Source organism: Mizuhopecten yessoensis, unplaced genomic scaffold (assembly GCF_002113885.1).
Source record: "Mizuhopecten yessoensis strain PY_sf001 unplaced genomic scaffold, ASM211388v2 scaffold10071, whole genome shotgun sequence".
NCBI lineage: Eukaryota > Metazoa > Mollusca > Bivalvia > Pectinida > Pectinidae > Mizuhopecten > Mizuhopecten yessoensis.
The window spans coordinates 98,364-111,011 of record NW_018408364.1 but is presented as its reverse complement, the minus strand read 5'-3'; the positions used below and the strand labels follow the sequence as shown (position 1 = coordinate 111,011).

The following is a 12,648-nucleotide window of genomic DNA, read 5'->3' as shown; positions in this document are numbered from 1 at the left end:
GTTCCTGGGAAAACATCTATGAAACTGATTTTGTGTTTCATAGTACATTTAACATGTCAAGGTGCACTTGTAAAATATTACCTGGAAAATTCTGGGGATGACACATCCAGAAAAATGCTTATTAAAAGAAATAAATTACAAGGCATATTCAGATATTCCTATTAATTTTGTGGAACTTTTGGAAATCGTCTTTTAAATATACCCCAAAAATCTGTAGATTCCTTTTAGTGTTTTATATGACCATCATATTGAACTTCTTACAGATGTATTGATAATTTCATAATACTGTCGTTAATACATAGCCCTAGATAGTGGTTGGTATCTACTTGCTGTATGTACTAAATAAGGAACCAAATGTTCTATGGGAAAGTCGACATCTGCGGCTATTTTAAACAGTTATATGTCGCTCTGTGAAATGAAATCTAGAAGGTGTACTGTAGAGCGACTTCATGAGGACAAATTATAACCATGGCAGAAAATTGAGAGAACTTAATAGAATGGGTGATTGTCTGTCCACTAAAAGTCGGGTAAAAAGTAAGTTGATGGTTTCCGAAGACCTAAAAAAAGAAAAGGTAAAATGAAAAATAGGACAATTGGGTTTATCAGCAGAACAGTTCAACTTTATCATAGAGTGTGTTCTGTCTTGTTACTTAATGTTATTATTTGAATTGGGTAAAATTACATGTTTGCTGTTACATACAAATATGGGCATTTTGATATTACACAGTAAACTTTTTTTTTCTTTTTTTTTTTTTCCGAAGCCTGTTGTTTTTTAAGAACAAACAAAAGGTTAATTTTTCTAAGACATTTTAACAACACAAACTTATGTCATCAGACATCATGGTCATTACACATTTTACACAACTTTCCAGTGGAGTACATCTTACGTGTCGGGCATATATATGATTCACATACCAAGTTTTAGGTTATATTGTATGTCACTGTAGACAATAGCCAAAACTGGGGGATGGGATCAACAGAGAATAATACTAAATTGGGAAAGGGAGAACTGTCCAAATATACCGAGTTGTGCATAAAGGTATTTAGTAATTATAGTCCTGGTATGTGTAGGTTTTATAGATACTAGACAGCATCATTGTGAAGTATTTAATTATTCCCCGTTCTCCATGGCTGTTGGGAGGGCATTAAACCAAAAAAAAATAAAAATAGATTATTCCTTAATCCTAAGCAGACCTTCGAGAGTTACAACACCACCTGTTCATAGTGAGTATACCTCTTGGTACCAAACTTGAAATGTAATTTTCTGAAATTGTTTTATTTTCATCATAACTCATTTCATCAGCTAAGTACCATTGTCTTATTTTCATCATTACTCATTTCATCAGCTAAATACCTTGATGTATTCAGTCTTGTACATTCAATGCATTTGATGTTTTTCAGGAGGTCCGGAAGAACAAGTTCCACAGCAGTACCCCTCCTTTCAACCAGGGTTAGTGAATATTGGCTATCCCAATCAGGTAGGTAGCCCGGTCTTCCTGAAGATTTTCAAAAAGAGACATAAGTTGCAACAGCTGTTTCATATTATAGCAAAAGTTCTTTTTACAAAGTTAAAAAAAAAGATAACATTTTTGAAGCTTTGATAAAACTTGAATTTGCAAAAGACAGTTGAGATTAGCTGTAAAATCTACATGGTCATAATTGCAGATGGACCTTGTAGAAACTATAAAGTAAAGTTTTGAAAATAAATTTTCCCAAAAGCATCTGCATCGGATATGGTGAACTTAATTACCTATTTTGTTAAATGCCAAATTTGATATTTTTTGGGACAATTTTTTCTTTCAGAACTGACTTAAATAATTTGTACTTTTCAGAAATCTTGGAATGTTTTTTGAATGAAATGTAACTTCTATAACAAAATGACTTGTTCTAAATTTAAGTTCCTGATATCGCAACAGCAGCAACAACAGCCACAGACACAAGGCAATCCCCATGAATTAGACAAGAGTCAGCTGACCACCTCCCAAACATTCGGGGGACAGCGAACTCCAGTAACTATTCAACAAAATATGTATCAAAACCCTACGTCAGGCATGAGAGCTGGTCCCCCGCCCCCAGTAAGTATTTTAATAATATAAATGTGACTGACAATAATTGTTTTGCACGAATCTGACCTTTCTTTATATTATAGAAAATGACTATTAAACTGAAAATTTGCAATAGTTTGCAAATTCTGTTTGATGATATTAAAAGAGCAATTGACTCGATGCATAAATTTGAAACTTGGAAGAGCTTTGCTTGATGAAAAAAACGAAACAGACACCAGTAAGGTGATTAAATCAACAATGTTTGGGTTTGCGCGGAGAATAAATATAAAAACCTCAGTTGATCTTGGATCTTTTGTACAAAAAAAATGTATGCTTTTTAAGTACATGTGGAAAATTTTATGGTGTATAATTTTACAGCTGAAATTAATCAAACTGAAGCATGAAAAACCAATCTGAATCAAGACTAAACCATGACATCTTAAATGATGTCAATAAAGATATACTCGAAGTATTTAAAACAGAGCAAAAAATTACTTTCATTGAATTGTAGTCCCTTTATTACAGCCCTTTTACTCTGGCCAAACACAGCCACGGCAAGCAAGGTACTCTGGGCCTCCTCCCATCAGTCAGCCGCCAAGCCAGCCCATGTACCCAACAATGTACATGGCGCAAAACCACCAACCAGGAACGTTTCAACCCCCTGGTGGTACACAGATAATTGTTCAGCCACAACTCTCGATGATGGTAACTTGCAATATCAACTATAGTTAGCCTATACATGTAGATAGCATAGGAAAACTGCTCAGCTTGGATAGGCAGATATGGACACAAAATCTTGTATTCAGCTTGCCAAATTAACATAATTACAAATATCTGGTAAAAATGTGTCCAGCTTATTTTACCTTTGCCTCTTTGTTTAAAGTCAAATTAGTGCAAAATTTCAGTAAAGTCTTGTCTTAGTTCTTAAATTTGACAAATAATAAAATTGTTATGCAATTTAAGATACTGTTTCGGTCTTTGAACTTTGAACTTTAACTCTTTGACAAAAGTGAAATAAGTGCAAAATTTTCAATAACGTCTTATCCAGGGTGTCAATTTTAAAGTATTAAAATGATTTGCATGACATCAAAAGTATACAAAAAGTGCACCTTATCGCCCACTTTTGGCTTAAAAGGGTAGACATTTTTGGTTCGCTGGTGGTTTGCTTATTTTTCTTGTCCACAGGGTTCATGTGTTTTGTTTGTCTTGTGTATCAGGTTGGTAATAGAATGAGCACTCCCCAGTTTGCCCTACAGACCTCTCAACAGGGAATGACTGGCATGACCTATCCGATGACTACCAATCAAACAGCGACTCAACAGTTTAACCCAATCACTGTGTACCAGCAAAATAACCAAGCCCAGAGGCCACCATCTGCAGGCATGATCACACCACAAACAAGTCAGCCAGGAAAACGAGAGAAACACATGATCAAGATTGTAGATCCAAATACAGGAAAGGATATATCAAGTGAAATATTTAGCACATCTCGGCCGGGTCGTTCGACTACTCCAGGCTCCAGTCCTTCCCCTGTGGCTGTAGTACCGGGAGAGGCTGCCTCCGAGTCTGAATCAAGTCCACTTGTTGAAGTAAGCATGTTAACTTTTTTTACACATACCAGCATTATGAACCAAACCCCTGTGTTGAATGAAGTATTAATTATGCTCATCTATGTTTGTTAAAGGATTACAGTATTTGTAGCCTCAAAAAGATTAAAGTTAAAAACAAAATAGATAAAACTTTAGGTACATTGTAATATGGATTTCACATAAAATTGATTGAACACAGGTCTTGGTTTAGTTTTAAGCTTATTCTGTTGTCTGTGAAGCATGGTCCACATTCACAACATCTAGATTAACCCTTGCATCCATGGAAGAGATTAGTGTTACTTGTATCTGTCCTTTTCATCTAGATCAATATGGCAGTTTATTTTTTGATCAAGTGTCATCGATTTTGCATATATATTTTTTACAGATTTTGATCAAATTACAATGTCGAAGCTAGTATGTCGGGGTTTGTAGGCCAAGGTCAGTTTTGAAGCAATATACTATTCATTGACTTCAGAAATAATTTAGTGATTACACCTGTTATAGGTATAAAATGTTGATGTTTTATCCTGGAGTGTCAGGAATTCTAAAATATTACATTAATGTTTGTGTTTCAGAGCCCCCCACCTCCACCTCCAGAATCCCCGAACGATCACCAGGGTGACATAGCAGCAGTGTTTGCTGCCCAGGTGGCTGCTACATTAAAAGCAGAAGTTCAAGCAGAGCCTGGGGTGTCTTCCAAACTTTCTCACAATGTGCCATCGTTTACACCTGCAGAATCGTACCAACCAGTTAGTGCTACTAGTGAGGAGATTCCACAGGAATCTAATTCACCGGTCGTAGAACCAGTCGTAGAAGAAGTCGGTGAATCAGACACTCCAGCTGTTAATCCGCCTGTTAAGGAAGCCACAACAGTTTTAGCGGAAGTTTCGGTGGAATCCGGAAAGGTTTCAAATTCAGTACGTAGTGTAACTATAGAATCCAACCCAGGTCTTTCAAACACAAACGACTTAGTTCCAGCTACACAAGGAGAAACTGCTTTTGTGTCGGATTCTGGCGTTGATGTACAATCTGTGTCATCACTGGAGCCCAGTGACTCTTCAGTGACCGACGGCACGAAACCAGACAACCAAAATGTGGTAATTGATGAAGTGGACACTCAAGTGGAACCACCAAAGCCTTTCATAACAGAATCTGAACCTGATGTTAGTGTAGCAACAACAAGTGATAATACAAGGACTACAGATCCAGTAGATGTGAAAATTGAGGCAGAGGAAACACTTGTGAACAATACCTCTAAACAGGAGGATTCAAGTGAGAAAGACGAGGTGCCAAACGTATCGCAAGCAAATGTGGTAGAACCCGAGGATTCCAATCCTGGGCCTATTGTCAAAGAGGAAACCAAGGGGAAGAAGAAAGTCGAGGACGAAACCAAGAAAGTGGAAGAATCTAAGAAAACAGATGCAGAAGTGTTTGTGAAACCACAGGTTAGTAGAAGTTATAGTGGTTGCTCCACTTACATTCGATCAGTCGGGGTCCAATATTTTTTTTAACTTTCCACCACTATGTTTCTAATGGAATCTATATAACTCAAAACTTGAGACAGGAAAAATTGGTGGATTGCAATATCCCGACTAAAACTAACATTATTCTTTACCCACCACAATCTAGAATTTGTTTCGATCGGTGTTGAAAAGTTGGAAAGCATCTGTATCTTGTTTGTACCAGTGTTAATTTCTAGGATAAAGATTTAAAAGATTTCTTAAATGAATTAGCCATATAGCTGGAATAATTGGTTGGGGTATATACATGGCTTAAATTTTGTCCTTCAATACTGTTTGGTTCATATTTAGTGGTAGATGGTATTTGGTAAAGAGTGTACATAGCAAACGAAAAACAACCATTAGACAAGATGGCCACCGTACCTTCTGATGGTGCAAATACTTTGGGATATAACATCTGTTGATAGTATTTTGTTCATCCATGGTGATAATTTGTATTTTTAAGTATCAAATATGTGTGTGTAACCTTTTGTTGCCAATATTTTTGAAATCTGAAAATTATCAAACATCATCACCTGTCTGAGCCTACGAGTGATCTAGCTTCACTATTGATGTTGGCCAGACCTGGTAATTTACTTTCAATAACTACTGAACTGTTCCTTTTTACTACAGCCAGTGGAAATACCAGCACCTGTACCAGAACCTATTGTTGTTCCTCCTCAAACGTTACCGGAAACGCAAGAAGTCAATGAAACAACAGAAACGATGCAAGAAGTGGAGGTACAAATACAAGACAAAATAGAGGAAGAGAATCAAAAGAATGAAGAAAAGAGTAAAGACGCTAAAGAAAACCTGAAAACCAGTGATGACCCAGAGAAACCAGGGGTCGACACAAAGGAAACAAAATACACCTATAAAGAAGGTAAAACATTTCAAAGGTTGAATTGAAAACCAGTACAGAGCTTGGTTGGGTTCCACTACATGGTTCTATAGAAACTTAAAGTCTATGTAAGGCCAAACAAGTTTGATTACTTGGTTCTCAGGCCTGCGCGCATTTCATTTTAGGTCACGGCATTGCCGATTTAATCGTGAAAGTAATAAAAAAAACAACTGTGAATGCTGCACCAGCCGCCGTCTTTAAAAGAATCCGGAAAATTGGTCCGCATGTCGTTTTTACTCGTTAGTCACCCAAGTCCCGAAAACCTTTGAATAAAGATAAGGATTGAGATAATATATGCAAGCGTTAAAATGATCATGACTTTTTAGTCTTGTGTACAAATGGCGCTCATTTCGGTACAAATAAGGAATGGGGGTTTCGTGATTCTCGTCCTGAACATCGTGGGGGGATTTTGGGAGGCTTGCTCTATGACGGGTCTCTACACAACTATAAAAAGACAAGGTAATGCCCACAATAAACGTTTTACAAACTACACAATAAAAAAAAATGCTTGTCTCATTTTTGCCATGTAAAATGTGGGGGGAAACACCCGCCCTGTCGCATCTCTTTTGAAAAAAATTGGCCTGAGAACCAAGTAATTAATTTTGTTTGGCCTAAATTGATAAGTTATAGATGTCATTTGAAAATTTCCTGTTTAAAATATTTGTATATATGTTGTAGTTTAACAACAGGTTCACAGTATAAACTTTGGTCAATAACAGTGTTCAGTTTCAACAAGTTTCTTTGTATAGAGATAATATGCAAGAATATTGTCCTTTATGTTGGTTAAAACAGATTTTACAATTAAAAAACTGGGATTCGATCGAAGATGTTATGACATGAACAGTGTTTTTGTTTTAGCTAGTGAATAACTTAGTTCAAGTTAGTATCTTCAATAAGATTCATCTGTTTTGTAATATGTATGCATCCAAGTTTTACTTCATACCCAAACAATGTATGTATTAAACATGCCGCAACATTTCAAGACCAACTGGTCCCTTTATCAAGTTATTACTTAACTTTGATGCAATCTAGTGTCAAATTTATGAATTCAATGGCATATGATGGAATTTTTCAGACCAATGGAGTCCTATAAATCTAGAAGGGAAGCGATTATATGACCGGGATTTCTTGCTGCAAATGCAATATGCTGGAGACTCCACAACCAAGCCTGTTGGTCTGCCAGATCTACCTGATATTATTTTAGACAAAGTAAGTTTTTTCTTGGATGACTGCAACCGGGTCAAATATGTGACATTGATAGGTAAAAACCAATATTAACCCAGTTCTAATTTGCCTTTCACATATACATAAATGTATGTGGTTATCTGTCGGGATAATTTTGCTTTCATAACAGGAGTTGTGAAAGTTGAATTGCGGCAACATATAAGGAGTATACAGTAACTTATTTGGTTTTCGGGTGCGAGGAAAATTCACAAATTATTATCTAGTTTTATCCTTCTGGTGAAACATGTACAAATTGAATACAAACTGTTTGAATCCCTCTTGGAAATTAAAACATTCTCTGTATCTTAAGTTTTAAAAGAAATATATTTTCAGATTTATAATAAACTACATTTTCTTGGAGTACATGTTACAGTTTGGTTTATGTAATTCTTAAAAAGGTGCTTCAAATTCAGTGTGAATTACTGCCTCTATATCAGATTGAAGCCAAAAACTGCAAGGGAATCCCAGTATTTTCTATGCGATATCATTGTCATTACCCACTTAAGATCGAAATTGACACTAAGATTGTTTTGTATGATACAGTAACCACTAAAATAGTACATTTACAATATGCTACCAATCTAACTTTAGTTCATCATTTCTAGAGAGTAAACTGGATTAAAACTTGAAACCCATAAACAAAATTGTTTGTATTATGGTAGCCATGGTGATAACACCTTCATGTAAAATTTCAGACGTATTTGAAAGGAATCATCTAAGCTTCCAGACAGTGTTTTTATTTTGATTTCCTGTTTTTCGTGTAGCCTAACTACAACCAACAGTCCGGAGGTGGCGGCCACAGTGGTGGTGGAGGAGGAGGGGGAAGGGGACCCTCTTTCTCCCGAGACCCGCAGTCATTCAGTGGATCCTTTGATTTCACACCCGGCTATGTCAGGTCACCAAGAGTTGTAAGTAGCACTTCAAGGATTCTGTTATAAGTCTGACAAAAATGAGTTGAACCTGTTCAGGAATGTCTGTAGTCCTGTTAGTTTTATGACCCATTAAATGAGATTTTAAATTTCATTTTTTGCGCATTTCTTCAAATGTTTTCCTAAATAATATGATTTATTCAGCTAGCAAGGGTGACAGTGAAATACTAATTGAATGAGAGATGAAAAAGAATATTTAAAGAATAATCACCTCCAATACAAATATCGAAGAAGTCTGGCAGGAAAAGTTCACCTGAATTGTTGTTTCTATTGAATTATCAAGAGCTTAACCTATGTTCCCTAAAGGAAAATTGACCTGCCCATAATCATAATGGTAATTGGGAGTCGGCATGACGGGTTAATATTGTGGTCTGCCTATGATAAGGTTAGCAACTTAGAATGTGTAAAACACCTTCATTCTAAATAGTTCAAGAGCACATAAAAAATTCTTTTGGTGAAAGTTGCAGTGCATACATTATCAAAAGACCAGGAAGAAAATAACATCCAGTTCTCTTAATAGTTATTCTGTTAGTGATTTGCTGTCGACAAAGTAATCATTTAAATAGATTTTTACAGAGATTCCCGAAATAACTGAAGTTGAGTAATGCTGTTTGGTTGAAAGACAGTTTAGAATTTTGCCTATTTAGTTTTTGTGCCAAACTGATCATCAGTTGAGTCGACTTGCATTTTCATGTGAGTTGGTTTGCCATGTGCTGAATGTGGTGACTTTGTGATTCAGGGCGGCACTGAGCGTGGTGGTGAGCGTGAGCGTGGTGGTGAACGTGGTGATCGTGGTGGCAGGATGACCAAGAGTGGAAGTAACCAGGGCCGTAAGATGGGAGGGCCTCCTCAGAGGATCATCACACATGTCTCTATAGGACAAGATGTCACATTACACAAGGCTGGTGATGCTTGGAAACCACAGAAGAGCACAGAAAAAGTAGAAGATCCAGAAGAGAAGAAGACAGAGGTAAAAAAAAAAGATCAGGACTTTTCTACATGTTTCAGTACAGGAATCTACTACCAATGGTTGCAGAAATAGTGTTTTATTTTCACATTGAAATTTTTCATTAACAGAAAGAAAAAAGAAAAAAATGTTTCTAGCATTACTTTGACATCTGCTCGTATTTTTCCTCTTGCAGGATCTTTATTATTGAAATCATTTCATGTTTTATGATATCCAGGATTGCCCAAGTTGGAAAATTATATAAAACTTTTATAGAAATACAAAGAGAATATTTAAATCATATTCTTAAATGAGTCTTCAGTTTCTCAAACTACAATACAAATTACTGTAAGTTTTTTCATGGCTTCAACTTTGTATGTAAATTGATGCAGGGTTTAGGTAAAGAATATATAGTGATTACTGTCTGTTGTCAGTTGTGTATCAAAAAGTGATGAATGTCCATCTTTTACACGGTCGATATGGATGTTCATCTTTTACACGGTCAATATGGATGTCCATCTTTTACACGGTTGATATGGATGTTCATCTTTTACACGGTCAATATGGATGTTCATCTTTTACACGGTCGATATGGATGTTCATCTTTTACACGGTCGATATGGATGTCCATCTTTTACACGGTCGATATGGATGTCCATCTTTTACACGGTCGATATGGATGTCCATCTTTTACACGGTCGATATGGATGTCCATCTTTTACACGGTCGATATGGATGTCCATCTTTTACACGGTCGATATGGATGTCCATCTTTTACACGGTCGATATGGATGTCCATCTTTTACACGGTCGATATGGATGTCCATCTTTTACACGGTCGATATGGATGTCCATCTTTTACACGGTCGATATGGATGTCCATCTTTTACACGGTCGATATGGATGTCCATCTTTTACACGGTCGATATGGATGTCCATCTTTTACACGGTCGATATGGATGTCCATCTTTTACACGGTCGATATGGATGTCCATCTTTTACACGGTCGATATGGATGTCCATCTTTTACACGGTCGATATGGATGTCCATCTTTTACACGGTCGATATGGATGTCCATCTTTTACACGGTCGATATGGATGTCCATCTTTTACACGGTCGATATGGATGTCCATCTTTTACACGGTCGATATGGATGTCCATCTTTTACACGGTCGATATGGATGTCCATCTTTTACACGGTCGATATGGATGTCCATCTTTTACACGGTCGATATGGATGTCCATCTTTTACACGGTCGATATGGATGTCCATCTTTTACACGGTCGATATGGATGTCCATCTTTTACACGGTCGATATGGATGTCCATCTTTTACACGGTCGATATGGATGTCCATCTTTTACACGGTCGATATGGATGTCCATCTTTTACACGGTCGATATGGATGTCCATCTTTTACACGGTCGATATGGATGTCCATCTTTTACACGGTCGATATGGATGTCCATCTTTTACACGGTCGATATGGATGTCCATCTTTTACACGGTCGATATGGATGTCCATCTTTTACACGGTCGATATGGATGTCCATCTTTTACACGGTCGATATGGATGTCCATCTTTTACACGGTCGATATGGATGTCCATCTTTTACACGGTCGATATGGATGTCCATCTTTTACACGGTCGATATGGATGTCCATCTTTTACACGGTCGATATGGATGTCCATCTTTTACACGGTCGATATGGATGTCCATCTTTTACACGGTCGATATGGATGTCCATCTTTTACACGGTCGATATGGATGTCCATCTTTTACACGGTCGATATGGATGTCCATCTTTTACACGGTCGATATGGATGTCCATCTTTTACACGGTCGATATGGATGTCCATCTTTTACACGGTCGATATGGATGTCCATCTTTTACACGGTCGATATGGATGTCCATCTTTTACACGGTCGATATGGATGTCCATCTTTTACACGGTCGATATGGATGTCCATCTTTTACACGGTCGATATGGATGTCCATCTTTTACACGGTCGATATGGATGTCCATCTTTTACACGGTCGATATGGATGTCCATCTTTTACACGGTCGATATGGATGTCCATCTTTTACACGGTCGATATGGATGTCCATCTTTTACACGGTCGATATGGATGTCCATCTTTTACACGGTCGATATGGATGTCCATCTTTTACACGGTCGATATGGATGTCCATCTTTTACACGGTCGATATGGATGTCCATCTTTTACACGGTCGATATGGATGTCCATCTTTTACACGGTCGATATGGATGTCCATCTTTTACACGGTCGATATGATTGTCCATCTTTTACACGGTCGATATGGATGTCCATCTTTTACACCGTCGATATGGATGTTCATCTTTTACACGGTTGATATGGATGTCCATCTTTTACATGGTCGATATGGATGTTCATCTTTTACACGGTTGATATGGATGTCCATCTTTTACACGGTTGATATGGATGTCCATCTTTTACACGGTCAATATGATTGTCCATCTTTTACATGGTCGATATGGATGTCCATCTTTTACATGGTTGATATGGATGTCCATCTTTTGCACGGTCAATATGATTGTCCATCTTTTACATGGTTGATATGGATGTCCATCTTTTGCACGGTCAATATGATTGTCCATCTTTTACATGGTTGATATGGATGTTACATACTCTTGGTTTGTTTTTCAGATCTTGTATAAAAAGGCCCGCGGTATCTTGAACAAGCTGACTCCACAGAAGTTTCAAACTCTGGTCAAACAGATGTCTGAGCTGGAAATTGATACAGATGAGAGGCTGAAGGGAGTCACAGACCATGTCTTTGAAAAGGTAATATTTCACAAAGATTGCTATTGTCACTTCCTGATATAAATAAAATTGCTAAAGTGAAATTATTGGTGATGTGCTTACATTGAAACAGTCCAAAAGTAAACAACCATATAGTTTTCCCTGATTATTTAAATAAGATTTCAGTTGTATTCATGATTTGTATGTTGTACTTTCAGGCAGTCGGTGAACCTGGGTTCAGTGTAGCTTATGCAAGCATGTGCAGATATCTTGCAATGGTATGTATTACTGACGACACATGATGGATGACTAAATCAGAGGGGGAAAAATAATTAAAAAAATCTACTCTAAGTGGTTCGTTGACATCCTGAATATTGGATATAGTCATAGGGTAGGGTTGGGAGGAGGAGGTAGTGGAATAATTACAGAAATTTGTGACTAAGGTGAATTTTAAGCAATTTCTAACTATAATTAAATAGCAGTAAATAAATCCTTGTTTAATATTTTAAACACCGACGATTATCTTGTCTGACAAGATATGCTGTTTGGATAGCTGTCCCAGTTGTAACTGACAGTTATCTTGCCCAATCAAATATTTGTATGCTATTAAAAGATTCTAATTGTTTGTAAATGATGGAGTTATGAGGTCTATCAAAAATATATACAGTGGTATTCCGGGCCAACCAGCTAAAGAATGGATAGTATAATGTGATTTCAAGAAAG

At 37.0% G+C, this 12,648-nt stretch overlaps 1 protein-coding gene across 3 annotated transcripts in view; it reads left to right on the top strand.

The window, feature by feature from the left end:
- Positions 1-12,648, top strand: part of LOC110459461 (eukaryotic translation initiation factor 4 gamma 3-like) — a 37,102-nt gene that overhangs the window by 1,987 nt on the left and 22,467 nt on the right. For 2 of the 3 annotated variants that reach the window (XM_021511727.1, XM_021511726.1), the window contains exons 2-12: positions 1,402-1,478; positions 1,899-2,075; positions 2,571-2,750; positions 3,263-3,634; positions 4,210-5,079; positions 5,767-6,016; positions 7,110-7,243; positions 8,023-8,166; positions 8,927-9,157; positions 11,830-11,967; positions 12,144-12,203. In XM_021511727.1, coding sequence (XP_021367402.1) covers positions 2,028-2,075; positions 2,571-2,750; positions 3,263-3,634; positions 4,210-5,079; positions 5,767-6,016; positions 7,110-7,243; positions 8,023-8,166; positions 8,927-9,157; positions 11,830-11,967; positions 12,144-12,203 — 2,427 coding nt within the window. In that variant the 5' untranslated portion in view covers positions 1,402-1,478; positions 1,899-2,027. Of the gene's footprint in view, positions 1-1,192; positions 1,225-1,401; positions 1,479-1,898; positions 2,076-2,570; positions 2,751-3,262; positions 3,635-4,209; positions 5,080-5,766; positions 6,017-7,109; positions 7,244-8,022; positions 8,167-8,926; positions 9,158-11,829; positions 11,968-12,143; positions 12,204-12,648 lie in introns of all 3 variants that reach the window. The other variant, XM_021511725.1, reaches the window with a different exon arrangement.